Here is a 19,141-nt window from a genome sequence, read left to right as displayed (position 1 = left end):
AGTGAAGTACTAGTTCCCACTCCCCGCCTAAGGCACGGGACTGACTGGCAGGCACACACCAACAGCTCCCGTATAGTCCGGTTTGGGGTAAAGGTAGGAGAGGAAAAAAGGACACTATGGGCACGATTAGGTTTTGTTTGGCCTTTAGTCTGAAAAAGTGTTGCTCGAAAGTGTACAACAGAGAGCGGGTGCAAGCGGCTAGGGGTCACAGAGCCGCCAATAAAAAAGAATGTCCTTAAATAAAGTGTTCACAGAGTAAAAATCAGAACCACTAGTCCTTCCCTCCAACACAACAGCGCACAGGCACAGAACCGACCGACCGTCGATGAGCCCGAGGAGGAGGCTGGAGAGGCCAGCAAGGCTCCCAGGCTGCCGCGTGGAGGGAGAGCCCTCTTTGGAATGGGCTGAGGAAAGCCACCCAGCTCCCCCTGCACACCAAATACCCACTGCTAAGGCTAAAAGAAAAAGACAAAACTCAGTCTCGGGTCCAAGGGCTCAGAAAACAGTCCAGGTGGGCAGGGTCAGGACAACTGCTAGTCCCGCTTGGCCTTCTTCTTGTCACTGTTGCCATTCTCTTCTGCCCCCTCCACGGAGAGTGCCTCCTCAAGTTTCCTCTTGCCACTCTCTGGCTGGAGCTCGACTGTGTTCCGGGGCTTGAAGCAAATGATGATGCATGTCATGTTGTCACATCCTGTACCATCCCCTGAAGTGTCTGGAGCCAGGCACTGATCCAGCAGCTACAAAAAGGTTGAGGTAGTTTAGCCACGGGGTTTGAACACCTTCCTGGAAACCTAAGAGTACCACAAAAGGCTTTGGCACCTTGCTGACACAGGGTTGCAGAAGGGAAGGAATGGGTAGCAGATATCACAAAACCAACATGCTGATTTTTGATGCCTAAGGCTACATCAGGGACATAAGGAAAGATGCAAATTTTTAATCAAGGTCTTCTAGTATGTTTGTGGGTGATTAATACTACTCCCAGCCTTGGGTCTCAGTTCAAGTGAAGAAAAAAAAGTTGTGGCTGTGTAGACTAATTATCCTCCTCCAACTTCAGACTCACCTCTTCCACGATGGATGACAATAACCGAAGCTCCCCATTTTCATCACGTTGGCTGATCTTGGATTGAATAAAGTCTACAACCTCCTGGCTGCTCATCACATTCCTGGGGTCAAAAAAGTGACAGTCAGAATCCCTAGCCCCACTGAGGCAGAGCAGAGAGTCATACAGGCAGCAGTATTGATGCAGGCCAAAGTCAGCACCTGAAGAAATGCTCCTCAGCTCTATCTTAGGCTTGGTAGTTTTAATTCACCGAGAAGCCAACTTTGAAGCTACCTCTACGTAGTTCTAAGCCTCACAGAAGTAAGGTTGCAAAAGGGCATTTAAGGGTATTTGCCAGTGCTCACCAGATGCCATCGCAAGCAATGACCATGAATTCGTGATCATCAGTGAGAGTCAGCACCTTGATGTCCGGAAGGGCAGAAATCATCTGTTCCTCAGGTGGCAAGTTTTTGTTCCTCTTGTAGAAGTGGTCTCCTGAAAGGTAAGAGTGGTCAGCAGTTTGAATGCTTCTCAGACGTGCATTAGAAGCACTTTCATGACTTAGTGGAATAAAGAACTAAGTTCTAGCTTTTCTAGTTTCAGATCTGCTATCAGAACAAAGAGCTTATCTGCCTTTGTTTTTATTTATTTTTTTACCATCCAGGACACAGTAAAAACTCTAACTTCACTATTTCACAAAGATGTTTTTGATTATTCTGAAAGGCACAGGGCTTAGAATGTTAAACTTTGCTACTAGGTAATCTGGGACAGAGGGCAAGACCCCAAAATTTTCCTATAGTTTCTTAATCCTTACCAATGGCCCTGGAGAGGTTGAGGCCTCCATTGACTCTTCCATCCATGGTGACCTTGCCGCCAGCATTCTTGATGCGTGCTAGCTCCACTTCATCCTCTGGTTTGTGGTCATAAGACATATCTAAAGCTTTGCCAGCTTCTGACACCACACAACGAGAGTCTCCAGCATTGGCCACAATCAGCTGCTTCCCCCGTATCAGAGCCACCACCGCCGTTGTGCCACTGTCAGAGCCAGGCTTAAGAGGAAGAAAGGGAGCCTTGTGGGAGCTTCTAGGTATGAGCACACTCCTCACCAATCATCTATATAGAGAGCTTTCACAAACGGGAAGAGATGTCTGGAAACAGCAGCATGCTTCCCTTGCCTTTTTTTTTTTCCTTGGTTTTTCGAGACAGGGTTTCTCTGTGTAGCTTTGGAGCCTATCCTGGCACTCACTCTGGAGACCAGGCTGGCCTCGAACTCACAGAGATCCGCCTGCCTCTGCCTCCCGAGTACTGGGATTAAAGGCGTGCGCCACCAACGCCCGGCTTCCCTTGCCTTTTTAAAGGCAATTTTATCTGAATTTCCATTACAGTACCAATTACAGAATTAATATTCCTGATCATAAATTAAAGACTAAAATATCAAGGGGATATACTTCTTAAAATCAAATCAGGAGATTTACACTTGTTTCTTGTTCTTTCCAAAATCACTAGTTCCCGTCTCCACACACCTCTTCTTTGCCTTCCATTCCAGGTACCATCATCTCTTCTTCCTCCTCCTCCTCTTCTTCTTCATCATCATCTTCTTCAGCTTCCTCAGTGTCATCCTCATCTTCCTCATTCTCTGCCTCCTCACTGCTGTAACCATCCTCTTCCTCACTGCATTCCTACCAGCAAGATTTCAATCTACTGAGACTGGGATACTGAGACCACCGCCCCATTCATCTTCCTCAATGTAGACTCAAAATACACATGCTGACAACAGTCAAAGATATAACCAGTACAGTCATGAAAATCTGGGGTGGGGAAAGGCTAGGATAATCACAATAAACTGACATTCTGAACTGGGCACAGATGTCATCAGCAAATGAAGCCCTGGGGAAGATCAAAACATCCAGTCAAAACACCTTCATACGTCATTCTCAACAGAGAATAAACTGTTGGAAAAAAGGAGACACTCACCTACCTAAAAGTAATAAAATCTACTTCCTGTTCTCTCTCAGAGACAGATCCTGAAAGGCCAGAACTAATTCACTCTGTTGCCCAGAAAGCTAGCTCTGTGTAAAGCCTAGTGACCTAGGTTCAATCTTCAGAACTCCCATGGTAGAAGGAGAAAGTGAACCCTTTCAAGTTGTCTTCTAACCTCCACAAGCATGCTCTGGCACTTGGGTACACACATGTACACAACACAAAATTAAATGTTTTTATTTTTAAATCTTAAAATGTATTCTTCTGAATATAAAAATCAACAAAAGTAAAGGTAAGGTGTTAAAGGTACGAGACAATGTACTCAAAGGCAGCTTAGAACTCAGTGAGTCTTGGGCAATGATGTTAAAGTACAAGGAAGAGGGGATGAGATGGCCCAGAGGGTAAATTAGGCCCTCACTGGCAAGTCTGATAATCTGATGTTGAGCCCCAGGACTTACATGATAGAAGTAGAGAAATGACTCATTCAAGTTATATATCCTCTGACCTCAACAAACAAGCCAGGGACAGGGACAGACACAGACACACACACACACCCAAATTTAATAACTTTAAAAAGTAAGTTGGAAGCTACAGATGACACCAAACAGGCCTTCACTGCAAGTTCAGTATCTGCCTGTCCTCACAGGCCCTTACCTCACTGTCATCCTCTTCCTCCTCCGCCTCATCTGATTCATCCTCACTGTCCTCAAAGAACTTGGACTTAGCAACTCGAGGCAGCTTGTCAGAGGCTGAAGAGCAGGAAGGCCCAGCCTCACCAGTAGCAGTGCCCAGCTCACCAATTTGGCCTGCTTCAGTCCCATGTTCCAAGCTGGAGGAAAGGTCTGTGTGGCCTTTGGCTGTGGGGCCATTTTCCTGGGAAGGAGTTTCCCTAGATGGGTCCTCAGGTCCAGCCTCCCCATTGAGGCCCTGAGGCCCTGGTTCATCGCCTGTCCCAGTTCCAGATTTGGTGTGGGGAGGGCCCTTCTGACAGTTCTGCCCATATCGTGTCAGCAACTCTTCAATAGTCATGGTAGCCTCTTCATGCAGCAATGCAGCCTCCTCATTGTCCACTGCAGGGAAGAGGCTAAATTAGAGCCCCCATCCCAAATTCCTCCCAGGTATCACAGTCCCTTTCACTAGTTCAATACCTCTTGTGACCTGAGGTTGAGCTTCCCGACTACCTCCTACTTATCAGAAGAACAACCCCTCACTTTCTTCTCAGTAGACTTCTGCTCTTTCTGAGTCCAAGGAACACCAGTCATACTTCCCATAGTACATCTCATCTGTATTAAGTTGAAAGCTTTACTCTGGCTGAGGACCCAAAAAGCCCATATATTAGCTTAGGAGGGCTAAGTTATAATATCTGCCTATCAAGGCAAATAACTACCCTAGTCTAAAAAAAAAAGTCAGCACATATATAACATATATAGAGTGTGTGTGTGTGTGTGTGTGTGTGTGTGTGTGTGTGTGTGTGTGTGTGTGTGTATAGGAACCAGGAAAAACACATCAAAATAACAAAACATAATATATACAAAAATGCTTAGAGCTATGTACTAGACAAAGGTTAATTCTCTTTGTTATAAACACATATAATGTAGAAATGTGGAACACTATATTGTGTTCTTAATGTGAAAATTCCCCAGGCCCCTAGGAAGTCATCATTTCTTAGAACTGATAATAAATTGTTCATTTCTTTCTAACACACAGGATGCCACACTCACCATCATCTTCATCTGCTACCTTTTCTTTATCATCCTCATCTTCAGTGGGTCTCCCTGCAATCTGTGCCAGTTCCTTAATGACTTCCTCTGTGGTCAATTTGGCATCAATAGCCAAGAAGGCATCTTCTAAAGCCTGAATATAAGCAAAGTAGTACGAATATAAACAAAGTAGTTTAAGACAAACACAGTGGGTATAAATCAACTGCCTAACATACACAACTGCAGGCACACAGTTGAGATGCAAATTCAGGAACAGTCAATCACACTAAGACAGACACACACAGACAGATAAAATGGTTTAGGGACCCGAGAATATGGCAAGAAGCTTGTTTTGGGTATAGAACACTTTAAGAAAAAAATGTAATAGATAAAAAAAACAACTAGAGAGCAAAGAGAAGCCAAAGTTTGGAAAAGGAGGGAGAACCCTCCAAAAATTAATGTGGAGAATTAACAGTGTAAAAAGACAGACCTTCTGTAGCTTGCCTTCCTTGTAGGCCTTCTGATCTTTGATAATATCAGGAAGATATTTGGCACAGTACAAGGCAACTTCCTCCCCTAGAAGAAAGGTTTTATTAACAAAACAGTGCTTCCCGCATGCAAAAACACAGGCAATAAACACCTTAGAATACCTGAGACCTAGCTGTAGAACAATGAGAAAGTCTGACCCTGAAAAAAGATTTCAATATCACTTTTCTGAGGAGTATATTAACATATCCTTTGATTTTTTTTTCTTACTTATTATTCTTAATTCAAACCTAGAAAGTAGAATAAAAAAGAATTCCTTCTCTTGCCCATGAAAGTTTGGGTTTGGGGTCTCAAACTGTTATCAATAAGATCTGCTAGTTACCTCCATGTCCATCGTAGACAGAAAACATGGCTGTCTCATTGTCCAGCTCAGGAATACAGTTATGAGCATCCTAGAAGAAAGAACATAATCAGCATATCTCAAATTCAAACACTGTTTCTCTCTCCTATATTTCAGGTCACAAGGTACTTTCATATCTTTGTTTGGTCCTCTGGCTGACCAAACAAGGACTAGAAATGAGAAAGGAAGGTAGGCTGATAAAAGTACAGGAGAGGAAGGCAAAGAAGGGGACAAAAAGGACCAAGAAAAGCAGACTCAGACCACCACATCTGTAATATAGCATCCTCCTCTCTAGATCTTGGTCCAGAGAATATTTGGTTATTAGCTGTTTAGTAAATCTAGACCTGACCCTTCTGAGCTATAGAATCAGAATACAGGCTCTTTAAAGATACCTCTGTGTCCATGTGATAGCTCAGAAAGTAAAGGTGCATGGAGCCAAGACTACCTCATAATTTGACCACTAGGATCCACATGCTTGGTAAAAGGGAAGAACAAATGCCCACAAGTTGTCTTCTGACCACATTTGTTATCATGGCACAGGAATACTCTCCGTCCAAACTAAACAATACATGAGATTAAAAAGTAAAGTTACTTGCAGAGCCATTCTCTGAATAAACAGTGAAATTCAAAGAAGAAAATGTTAAAGAGAATAGCAAGAACACCTTAGGATCTTACAAACCTGAATAACAGGAGGCTCCACAGAGACTAGATAGACAACAGGAGACTCCACAGAAGACTGTAACAGCACCAGGCAATATTGTGCTAAACAGACTTTTTAAAAAAAGAAGCATTGCAACATCTTTACAAATTTATCTCAAAGCTTAACTCAAGAGGCCATCCTCAGCTTAGGGAAGTTAAACTTACAAAGGGATTTTCTTCATAACAGATTACGTTATTAAAATACACTGTGTATAGTGTTTGCTCATTAGAATTTACAGAACCATCAGGCTCCCTACCTCCTACCCCCAAGTGGAATTTAAATACCATTCAATCCCAATGTCACAGCACATCTGAAATGAAGTTGGAAAAGGCCCTCACCACACTAACATTATTTTTATTAAAAGGACAAGCTTGATCAAATTCTTTAACAAATTTCTATTGCCTCAAACTATAATGTTCCAGAATAGGAAAAGTTCAAACAAGACTGTCAGTCAGTCTGTGGTAAAAGTGTGTTGCAGCTTATTGTACAATACCCTGAAAACAACCAAAACTCCTTTGAAATACTCTCTTCAGACAGAAGGGATAAGTGCTAATCAGCATTGTACTTTGGTAACTTATCTTGTGTTAGTTAATTTCTTTTTTGGGGGGAGGGGATTCGAGATAGGGTTTCTCTGTGTAACAGCCCTGGCTGCCCTCTGACTTAGAGATCTGCTTGCTTCTGTGCCCCACTCCCCATACTGGATTAAATGTGTGCACCACCACCACCTGGCAGGTGAGTTAATTTCAATCAAATTCTCCTTCTTTCAGGCATCAGTGTTTTAAAATTTATATCAATATTGAAAAAATCTGAATGTACTAATTCTTTTATTGGAGCTGAACTAAAACTATGGCATAGCTCTTGCATATGAAAATAAGATGTAAGACAGGGAAGAAAGACATCAAAAAAAGGAATCTTTCCCCTCTTATGTCACCAATACAAAGTGTCCCAGAAACAAACAGCATATCTATGGTGGTCATGCTGCAGCGCCTTTTCTGTCTCATCTCCAGGACCTAGCTTTAAATGCCACAGACAAAAGGTCACATTCTCCCTCTCCATGACTCCATTATGGCCATGCTAGCAAGCCTTCCTTCCATCTAAGCCAGGGTTTATCTTCCTAGACATTCCTACTCTCTTCTTGCTTCCACTTAACAACATTCTTGTTTGTACTTATGACTGCCTCTTTCTCGGCATCATCTCAAATATCAATGTTCCTAAGAATGTATTCACTAATCAAATATTTGAGAACCATGTGCCAGAATGTATTCCATATGCTTGAGCTAAATAAACAAAAGGGAGACTAGGTCAAGTGATGCAGTGAGATATATACATTATAGGAAGCACTACTGAAATGGGGGAAGAATCGCCAGGTAAGGTGACTTGTAACCCAGCACTTGGGAGGCTAAAGTAAGAAGACTGTAGTAAGTTCAAGACCAGTTCTGACTAGAGTGAGACCCTGTCCCACATGCTCAACACCCCAAAGGGGACTAGCTTGAGTTACAGAAAAGCAGTCACTAGAACTGAACTGACAGGAGATAAGCACAGAGTAACTGTGTGCATGCTAACCCCCCAAGAGCTTCTACCTTAGCAGTCACCATTAATTCCTGAGGACTGTCCAATTTGGAGAAGAACCACTGTATCATTTTAATGTTAGCTTTATAACCCTGCTAATTTTGTAATTTTGTTAACATAAAATTTATGTTTAGCCGGGCATTGGTGGCGCACGCCTTTAATCCCAGAACTCGGGAGGCAGAGGCAGGCGGATCTCTGTGAGTTCGAGACCAGCCTGGTCTACAAGAGTGAGTTCCAGGACAGCCTCCAAAGCCACAGAGAAACCCTGTCTTGAAAAAACCAAAACAAACAAACAAAAAAAAAAAACAAAAAACAAAAAACAAAATGTTTATACACATTTGTTTTGTTTGTTTGTTTTCGAGACAGGGTTTCTCTCTGTAGCTCTGGCTATGCTGGAACTCACTCTGTAGACCAGGCTGGGAACTCAAAGATCCACCTGCCTCTGTCTCAAGTGCTGGGATAAAGCCATGTTCCACCATGTCCAGGAATGTCTGTCCACATTTAAGTAACATTAAAATCAGTTTACTAACCACTGAAGTCCACTTTAAACACTAAAGCAAATTAGAATTAGAAAGTAGCAATACAGTATCAATAAGAGTGAAGCAGAAACACATTCTTATAGGCCAAACAACCAGGTTATAAACTAGGTTTCTTGAAGAACAACTTGCTAACATGTATCAAAGTTTCTAGGGTGAGGGCTGGAGAGGATCCTGAGTTAAAATGCTCTTGCTGCTTACATAGTACCAGGGTTCATTTCACAATACCATGCTGAGATTCACAATTACCTAAAGGCCAACTCCAGGGGATCCAGTGCCTATTTCTGGCCTCCAAAGGTACCTGCACACATACGGCATACACTCATACATAGACATAGACACACACATAAAAATCTTTAAATTTTTTTCTAAAGTGACCTAGGAATTTGACAATTGTTTTATGAAAATAATTAGACAAGGATGCAGAAAGTATATGCTTAAGAATATTTAACTGGGGGCTGGAGAGATAGCTCGGAGGTTAAGAGCACTGTCTGTTCTTCCAGAGGACCTGAGTTCAATTCCCAGCAACCACATGGTGGCTCACAACCATCTGTAATGAGATCTGGTGCCCTCTTCTGGCATGCAGGCATATATGGAAGCAGAATGTTGTATACATAATAAATAAATAAATAAATCTTTTTTTTTTAAAAAAAGAGAGACTATTTAACTGGACGGTGGTGGCGCACACATTTAATCCTGGTGCTCGGGAGGCAGAGGTAGGTGGATCTCTGTAAATTCAAGGCTACCCTGGTCTACAGAGTGAGTTCCAGGACAGCCAGAGCTATACAGAGAAACCCTGTCTCAAAAAACAAAACAACAGAATATTTAAATGCTTAGCATGATGGTATGTATATACTTCTAGATTACTCACATTATTTAGTTTAATGTAAATGCTATAAAAATGTGTGTTGTATTCTTTAAGAATAACATCAAGGGGCTGGAGATTAAGAGCACTGGCTGTTATTCCAAAGGTTCAGAGTTCAATTCACAGCAACCACATCGTGGCTCACAACCTTCTGTAATGAGACCTGGTGCCCTCTGCTGTCATGAAGAGACACCTGCAGGCAGAATACTGCATACACACTAAATAAATAAATAATTAAAAAAAAAAGAATGACATCAAGAAGTATATTAGGTTCAATGGGGGAGGGGGGCAGTTAATACATGTAACATAGCCTCAAAATTTTGTTTTGCTCTGGTCTTTGTTTTGTTCTCTTAGTTAATTGGTTGGTTTTTCAAGACAGTGTCTTTCTATATAGCCCTGGCTGTCTGCAAACTCAACTCACCTCTGCCTCCCAAGTACTAGGATTAAAAGTGTATACCACCATGCCAGGAGAACAACAGAACAGCTTTGTTCTGTTCTACTACATGGCTAACCTCAAATTTATGGTTCTCCTGTCTCACCCTCGAAAATGCTGGAACAAAAGGATGAGTCACTATAATTAGCCTTTTCCAAATGTTTTTGATATGCAGTTGGTAGGTAGGATTAGCAGATACAGAGGAAAGGGTGGATCATACTAAACCAGCAACTACCTGATGTCTATCCTCTTTTATAATATGGAATAACAATAGTTTAACCATTTTATCATAAGACAGTCACCAGGATGACACAAAACTGTAAACTGTGATTTGCTATATGGATATTCTGCTCTAAAATTTGGCACGGAAGGGACCAAACCTGTTTTGGCAGCCATTGACAGGCTAGCACATGCTTCCCTAACCTTGCCTTGGTCACTAGGAGGTCAGATGCCTGCCTCCTGGCAGGGAACCAATCAGAAGTTAGCTAATGGGGCTATGCTTTATGGCTCTGGGTGTGCTTTACAGACAAATGCACAGCAGTAACATACAGAGCATGGCAACTGCCCTGGGTGTTCCCATAGACCATAACAACCAGTTGACCAATCAACACAGTGCAGGTCCTTCAACCTGGAGGCGCAGTACTCCTAGACACTCCCTTGTCTCCCTTGTCTCGTGGTTTCTGGGGGATCTTTCCCCAGCCATCCACCATGGTGGGTGGATGAAAGGCCAGAGCTAGTGGGGTTAGCTTGTTAAACAACTGCAATAAAAGACTCATTGCTTTCGCATCAAAATGGGCCTCCTGGTGATTTTGGGGTTCAGAATTTGGGCACAACAGCACTTGGTTCACACTTTTCGTCTATCCTTTTTTTCTTGTTATTTATGTGCATTGGTGTTTTGCCTGCATGTGTATCTGTATGAGTTTTGGGTACCCTGGAATGGGAGTTGCAGGCAGTTGGGAGCTGCCATGTGGGTGCTGGGAATCGAACCCAAGTCCTCTGGAAGTACAGCCAGGCACTCTCAGCCGCTGGTCTATCTCTCTACCCCATCTATCCTTTTTCTTAAAGAGAAATGCCCACAATATTCATCTCAGCTCATAGAATGATTTCACCTTACTCTTGCACTTTTCAGTGAGATTATAGATCTATGTTATTATTTGGAATTGTTCCACCTTCTCTAAGAACTTTGATTTCACTTACATCTTTACTCAGAACCTTTACCCCTTGGCTTTTTTGTCCTTTTCTGAGCCACAGGCAAGTACTTTGATACTATCTCTTAACGATCTAGAAAAACTCATCCAACTTTATATAACTGCCAACTGCCTTCTTTAATCAGTCCTGAATCAGAAACACTACTGTTGGTCACTAAAAGTATGAGATCATGTTGACTGTGGCCACTACTTTCATTCAGCATTTTGTGTATGTGTGTGTGTGTGTGTGTGTACTCTGTATACATAGCTAGTCTCAAGTCTTTCCCATACTGTTCAAGTTCTCAGTGCTATTCTCTCACTCTTAGCTCTTAGTCTAATCTCTTACATCATTTCCCTTATCTCCATAGTCAATATTCTACCTCAAAGTTTTTCCCTACCTTTGTATAATCTTTCCTTTACCTCTGGTTCTTCTCTTCCTACACTAACATTTCTCTCTCTCTCTCTCTCTCTCTCTCTCTCTCTCTCTCTCTCTCTTTGGTTTTTCGAGACAGGGTTTCTCTGTGTAGCTTTGGAGCCTATCCTAGCACTCGCTCTGGAGACCAGGCTGGCCTCGAACTCACAGAAATCCGCCTGCCTCTGCTTCCCGAGTGCTGGGATTAAAGGCGAGCGACACCAACGCCCGGCATTCCTACACTAACATTTCTTTAAGTCCCGATCTCAAACCCGTCTCTGTCAACATCTTGTACAGCAAAAATATATAAAAGCAATCCAAACAACTTCTTTTTTTTCAGGCTTCATTCTCAAGTACTTTGAAGGATTATTAACTAGTACAAATCATGTCACTGTTTCAGGTTTTCTTGAATTTAGTGAAGAACTATATACTTCTATACTTTCAACAGATTGTTTTTAGAAGCTGTCTATTCCACTTCAATACTCCTATAAATAGGGCCACAGATGTCTCCATTAACAAATAATAAGCTGGGAGGTAGTGATTCATGCTTTTACTCCCAGTACTCAGGAGACAGAGGTAGGCAGACTTCTATGAGTTCAAGGACAGCATGGTCTATAAAGCAAGTTCCAGCCAGAGCTATTATATATGTGTTAGAGAAACCCTCTCCCCAATTAATATTCTCTTAATATTTTATTAGGTTTCCTCATTTTACTTTTTGTGTGTTTTGTCTGTGTATTTGTATGTGCCCCATGTGTATGCTTAATTCTCACAGAGCTCAGAAGGGGGCATTGGATACCCTTGAAAAGGGTTACAGATGGTTGCAAATCACGTGAGTATTGGGAATTGAACTCAAGTTCTTTGCAAGAGCAACAAGTGCTCTCCCCACCCAGACAGGGTTTCTTTGTGTAGCCCTGGCTGGCCTGGAGCTAGCTCTGTAGACCAGGCTGGCCTCAAACTCATACTTGCCTCTGCCTCCTGAGTGCTGGGACTAAAGGCATGTGCCATAATTGCCCAGACACAACAAGTGCTCTTAATCTCTAAAATTAAATCTTTGGCTTTATTTTTTTTTCTGTGGAATTTTAATTTCCCCAGCCAACCTGACAGCGGTCCATCCTTAAATTCCTAGCTGTCATTCACTTATCAGAGAGCTGCTGATTTATCCTTGGTAGCTTTCATCATGTTGTTCCTGCCTTACTTTGCTTTAAGGAACTCACCTCTACCCATGTGTATGATCTAATCTAATTTTTTTTGTTTTAAAGAATGAATATATATATATATATATATATATATATTATATATATATATATATGACTTTATGCCAGAAGAGGGCATCCAATCCCATTATAGATGGTTATGAGCCACCATGTGGTTGCTGGGAATTGAACTCAAGACATCTGGAAAGAGCAGCCAGTGCTCTTAATCTCTGAGCCATCTCTCCAGCCCCTAATCTAATTCTAATGCCATTCTCCTACTCCACTTTTAACAGACACTCTTCCACTACCCAGCAAAGAACATATGCACTCAATCTTTTCTCCTATCCTTTCGAAATCTTACCTCCCCTACTTATTCCTCTTGTCTATTATACTCTACATCTCAAAAACTCTAAAAGGCTACACCAATGCTCTAAACTTGCATTATTTCTTGCCTTTAACATGGGAGAAAGTAGTCCTATGTCCAAAGCCAGACTTTAAACCAGCATGCAAAAGCAAAATAAATTTCTTTACTGCTCTGGGTTCTAATGCTACTATAATAGAGCAGATCCTCCATGTCTGCTTAGGATGGCGCTATGGTTCAGAAGTGGTTTGTGGCCTAGATATATATATATGCTCTATAGAGGCCAGACCCCAGTATAGTAGTGTTCAGGCAATAGAATCTTAAAGAAGTGGTACCTAGAATTAGGTAAAGGCTCCAGCCTTATGAAAGAGTAACTATGGCTTGCAGGAATGGATCAACTCTAGTACAGTACTCCCATAAGAGTGCTTTTATGCCTATTATGCCTGGGCAGTGGTAGTGCATGCCTTTAATCCCGGCACTCAGGAGTTAGAGGCAGGTAGACCTCTGTGAGTTCAAGACCAGCCTGGTCTACAAGAGCAAGTTCCTGGACAGCCTCCAAAGCCACAGAGAAACCCTGTCTTGAAAAACAAAACAAAACAAAACAAAAAGATTGACTTATTATGAAGAGAGCTTGAGTCATTCCAGGTCTTTTGCTTCCAAATGATCTCTTCTACACATGCTCCTAACATTTGCCACATGCTTCTCACTAGAGTGGGGCAGATTCTAACACCATGCTTGAACCTCCACATTATGAACTAAAATCTGTCTTTATAAAACGGGGGTGGTGCTGGGCGTTGGTAGCAAACGCTTTTAATCCCAGCACTCGGGAGGCAGAGGCAGGCGGATCTCTGTGAGTTCGAGGCCAGCCTGGTCTACAGAGCGAGTGCCAGGATAGGTTCCAAAGAAACCCTGTCTGGAAAAACTAAATAAACAAACAAATAAATAAATAACGGGGGTGGCACACACCTTTAATCCCAGCACTCAGGAGGCAGAAGCAGGTGGATCTATGAGTTGGAGGTCAGCCTGGTCTACAGAGTGAGTTCCAGGATAGCCAGGGGTGGGGGTCCTCTTTCACTTGTGGCATGAAACCCAGAAATACATTATTGTGGTGTCTAGAAGAGATGATTCAGAATACACACCGAGTCACCAGAATAAGGCTATTAGGCCTTGGTCTTACTAAATCATATATTCCACAGTCCCTTTGACCTTATAAGCAACATATGCATCCATATTAAAAGAGTTAGTTAATTCTCTTCATTAATGCCAGTCTCCTGATAGCTGTCTTGTCTCTAAATCAACTACTTAGATTTATGATATATATGTTTATCTAAATCCTTGTAAGTCAAGATAAAACATTCAATGGCAGTTAGGAAGGGAATTTCCTTTCTAATTTTAAAAGGCCAATTATGGTGGTATATGCATTATATTCAACTCTAGATGTTCTCTAAAAAATCTTTTAAGATATATTTTTATTTTATGTGCACGGACATTTTACCTGAATGTATATGTGTATATCACATGTGCACCTAGTGCCCAGGAGGCCTGAAGCAGCTGTTAAGATCCCCTGAAACTGGAGTTATAGGTGGCTGTAGGCTACCATATGGGTGCTGGGAATCAAACCAGGGTCCTCTAGAAGAGCATCAAGTCTCTTATCTGCTGAGTCATCATCTCTTTAATAATCTTTTGACTACTACTCAAAATTAGACTCAAAAACATATCAATACCTAATAGGACATGGCAATGCATACCCATAATACTAGCATTCAGGAAACAGAGACAGGAAGATACCTGCAAATTCCAGAACTGACAGGGCTACATATTAAGACCCTGTCTTCTCTCCTCAGTTCCCCTAAAAGGGGGCAGAGATGACAGTAGGAAAAGGCACCTGCCACCAAATCTGGCAACCTGAGCTCAATCCGTAGCACCTACATGGTAGAAGTAGAGATGAAATTCCACAAGCTGTCCTTTGAACTCCACATGTGTGCTATGGCACACGAATACACCCACACCACCCCCTCCCCCCAAAAAAAAGAAGTAAAAAAAAAGACACAGCCCCCCTTTTAAGATTTTATTTATTATGTATACAATATTCTATCTGCATGTTTGCCTGCAGGCTGGAAGCAGGCACCAGATCTCATTATAGATGGTTGTGAGCCACCATGTGGTTGCTGGGAATTGAACTCAGGACCTCTGGAAGAACAGTCGGTGCTCTTAAGCTCTGAACCATCTCTCCAGCCCGACACAGCCCTTTTTTAAAAAGGGAAAAATATTTATTGAATTTTGTAAAATCCTAACTCTCCACAGAAAACTGTTTTGCCTCTTTCACAGGAACCTCGGAATTCCCTTTCAACAGTACATTGCCTTTAGACTGGACTTCTCATCAGCCACCAAAACCTCACAACTTATATTTCTCAGCAACCCCTCCTACTCTTACTACACAGCACACAGCTCAACCAGCTGGAGGATCCCTCCAAATCATGAAGGAGAAAATACTGCTGTGGTATTTTGAGACACACCCCATCCCCCCAAAAAAAATTGGTTCCACAGCAAGAGGGTTGGAAAGAGGCAGAAAGTATAAAATGTCAATTTTTGGTGACAACCATCCACCCTTGCTTCAAGAGAGGAAGTAAAACAGATCTAAGGCAAAATCTATGTCAGAATTTTAGCAACCTCTGTAAAGTATACTAATTAACCTTACCTGAACTCAGTCATTAGAACCAGGCCAAAATGTAAATGGGCTTCATTAATAGGTGAATTAAGTCTGTTTCTTACAAAAAGAGGGACAAAGATGTACCATAACCCTTCCCCACCTTTCTGGACCATTGAGCTATATATACTCCTAGGTCAAGAGCTTGTTTCTGAAAAAGATTTCATTTAAAAGACTAGAAACTGGGCTGGAGAGATGGCTCAAGAGGATAAGAGCACTGGCTGCTCTTCCAGAGGTCCTGAGTTCAATTCCCAGCATCCACATGGTGGCTCACAATCATCTATAACAAAATCTGGTGTCCTCTTCTGGCCTGAAGGTACACATGTAGGCAGAACACTGTATACATAATAAATAAATCTTAAAAAAATAAAAGACTAGAAATCTGGCAGAGCGGCGGTGGCGCCTTTAATCCCAGCACTCAGGAGGCAGAGGCAAGTGGATTTCTGTGAGTTTGAGGCCAACCTGGTCTATAAGAGCTAGTTCCAGGATAGGCTCCAAAGCTACACAGAGAAACCCTGTCTCCAAAAAAAAAAAAAAAAAAAAAAAAAAAAGACTACAAACCCTAGTATCTTAGTTTTGTTTTGCTTTTTTGGAGACAGGGTTTCTCTGTAGCTTTGGAGGCTGTCCTAGAACTAGCTCTATAAACCAGGCTGGCCTAGAACTCACAGAGATCCACCTGCCTCTGCCTCTCTAGCCTGTTCGGAGGCTTGCCAATACCTAACCCCCAGTTTTTTTGTTTTGTTTTTTAACAATAGCAAAGATACTATGTAATACTTTGAGGGAGGAAACAAACCTAGAAAGAAAAGTAGCTATGAAAAAGAAAAGGATCTGAACTACTACTCCAAGAAAATTAGGCATATTTAACTACTCAAACAAGAGTAAATTCAGGAATAGCATAGCAGAAAGGCTTTAATGCTTAAGTAGATTGCCTCTTAGAATGAAGATTATTATCTCAAGAACAGTCATGAAAATTCTTCACACCTAATAGCCCTAAACTGAAAATACAATAATTCTCTAATCACCAGTGGAGAAACCAAAAAAACAAATGGAAATGTTTAGCAGATAAGTAAAAACACAGAATTCCTGGGTTTGGAAACAAGCAACTCAATTCATAAAAGTAGAAAGAGTCCCCCCTACTAAGTGAAAAAGCCATTTCACAGAAATGGAAATCAAGGAATGAGAAACTCTAAAAGTCTATAAGATGAGACAGTCACTAAAAGAAAACATGATAGCCTAATCCAAACACCAGCCAGACTAACACTATGACACACCCTTTTTAGAGAATGAGCGAATGAATGAGTGAATGAATGAATGAGAGAATGAGGTATCAGCAGAGGCCAGAAGAGGGCACTGGATTCTATTTGGAGCTGGCGATACAGCTGCTTGACATGCGTGCTGAGAATCAAACGCTGGTCCCCTGCAAGTACACAGGTGCTCTTAGCCACTGAGCCATCCCTAAGGCTTGCCTTCTAAAGCTATATCCAGGTGTCTCTAACTATAGCCAGTTATAATTCTATAGTGAGAATGTGAAAGCTGTGCTTTAGCTTGACAGCTATAAGAACAGCACCTACTGTCTGGAACAACTTAATATATACCAATTCTTCGTATGTGGGTACAAGTGCCCTAACCTTTTAGGCCTCAGTTTCCAAGCTGTCAAATGTGGGCACTAAGCCAGATGAGACAGGTGAATAGCACCCTCTGTTGGAACTGTTTATCTAGATGCTATAGATAATGCTAGAACCATTATGGAAGACTGATGAAAGAATAAATTTTGAGTCTGAGAACAAATCATTTAAGTTCACACTGTCATTCCAGAGCTAACCACAGGGAGGAGTGAGGGATTTGAGAAAAATCCCCAAGGGAGATGGTATTTGGCTGTTACCTGAAGCCCACCTACTAAGTGGATAAACCCTCAATTCCAGACATAATTAGAGCATTTACCTAGTCCCTCTACTTAGAGCTCACAAGAATTTCTCAAAGACATCTATTGTCCGTCTTTCCCATTTCTCTACTTCCACCCAGTTTTCCTTGTTTATTGTACTTTCATATCCATTTGCTCAACAACGTTAATCCTGATAGTAGTTTTCCCTTTCATCCAAAGTGGATTTTTCTTTAAAAAAAAAAAATCCGTAGATTATGACCAAAAAAAAAAAATTAGTGAAATGACAGAAAATCGAGTAAAGTAAATTATAAGCACAGGCAAATGACAACTCCGTAAGTTTTAAAGAAATCGATTGAGAAAAAATTACAAGCATAATTAAAAAAAAAAAAAAAACAAGTCTGGTGACAGACACAATTCTTTCCCTAAAGGTCGTAAAAGGTTTCGAAAAGAATACAAACGAGTGACAATTCTCGAAGGTCAAGCGGAGCCTCTGAAATTAACACGAGGTGTCTAAGGCTAAAGCAACGAAGGGTTAAGAATAGGAAACACATTATTTGCCCTGGCTCCTTTTCTCCATCAAGTTTTTAGACCAAAGCGGCCTGCCACATCACATATTAGAAGAATAAAAACGATCCAGTCCTTCCCACCTATTCCGCCAATAAGCGAACAAACATCGAATCTTCCCCCTCAGCTCTGACAACTACACCCCATGCCGCCTGTAAGCCTGGAGGGCTGGGCTGGCACCAGAGGATGGCGCGAAGGCACCGAGAGCCCGCGGCCAGTGGGCGGAAGGTGCCTCTCCCCACATGGCAGGGCTCTCGGCGCCACCGGCCATCGCGCCGCGGTCCCCAAGCTCAAGCAGCTCCCTCTCGGCCCGGATCCCGCGCTCGCCGCCGCCGCCTCCCGCACCGTGGCCGCAGGCTCTCGTCAGGGACCCTTCCTTGCCTGAGGAGGGAGGAGAGCCCCGTCCCCTCCCCCGCTCCCTTTCTCTGTCAGGGTCTGGCCGTGCAGCGGCCAGCCTCCGGGGCCCTGTCGCCTCACCTCCATGGAGACGCGCCAGCCTTGCATGGCGGAGAAGCCGTAGGGCAGCGGGAGGCGCGGAGCGCCAACCCCATCCCCGGAGCACTTGACCGTGTTGGGCTGGGAGAGGTAGGCACCCATGGCGGCGGCTGGCCGGCGGTGGGGAAGGCGAGCAGGACGCGACCCTTGCCGGCGCCGGAGCCGGGGCCCCAGGGGCGCGCGTGGCAGGGAGCGGGCCCGGCTGCGGAGCCGACGCAAGGTGCCGGCGAAAGGCGCGAGGCCGGCCAGGAGGCGGTAACGGGACGGGAGCAGGGAGAGAGCGGAAGCGGAAATGCGCTGCTGCAGACCCCGCCCTGCTGGTGCGGAGAGCCGCTGCGGGCGATCATTTCCTTAGCAACTCGCCCCGCCCTCGGGGACAACGGCCCGCCCAACCGCCGCTCCCGCGAGACTGCTCGCCACGCCCACCAACGGCCGTGGCCCGAGGGAGCGGCGGGAACGTGCGGCCGTCTACTCGCCTGCCCTCTTTTACTCCGCGTCTCTGGCCTCAGTGTTTTTGCCTGCAGGCTCTTTTGTGTGGGACCCGGAGCTTCCAGTGCGGTGTTGTCAGCCCTGTCCCTCCCTCTGTCCCTCCACACGCCCTCAGCTTCCGACAAACCCCGCCGGGTTCGTTT

The 19,141-nt window shown here is 43.3% G+C and overlaps 1 protein-coding gene across 1 annotated transcript; it reads right to left on the bottom strand.

Annotated features, from left to right (window-relative positions):
• Positions 1–126: 126 nt before the first annotated feature.
• On the bottom strand, positions 127–18,783 carry Ppm1g (protein phosphatase, Mg2+/Mn2+ dependent 1G). Its single transcript, XM_027424464.2, has 10 exons — positions 18,492–18,783; positions 5,588–5,657; positions 5,210–5,295; positions 4,741–4,873; positions 3,674–4,089; positions 2,563–2,718; positions 1,854–2,088; positions 1,405–1,534; positions 1,061–1,163; positions 127–737 (listed from the first exon to the last, which is right to left on the bottom strand). Exons 1-10 carry the CDS (start codon positions 18,609–18,611, stop codon positions 534–536), a joined length of 1,653 nt encoding a protein of 550 aa, XP_027280265.1. The 5' UTR covers positions 18,612–18,783; the 3' UTR covers positions 127–533.
• Positions 18,784–19,141: the final 358 nt, after the last annotated feature.

Source organism: Cricetulus griseus, chromosome 7, assembly GCF_003668045.3.
Source record: "Cricetulus griseus strain 17A/GY chromosome 7, alternate assembly CriGri-PICRH-1.0, whole genome shotgun sequence".
NCBI lineage: Eukaryota > Metazoa > Chordata > Mammalia > Rodentia > Cricetidae > Cricetulus > Cricetulus griseus.
The sequence above is the reverse complement of the archived record's forward strand: the minus strand, read 5'-3'. Positions and strand labels throughout refer to the sequence as shown.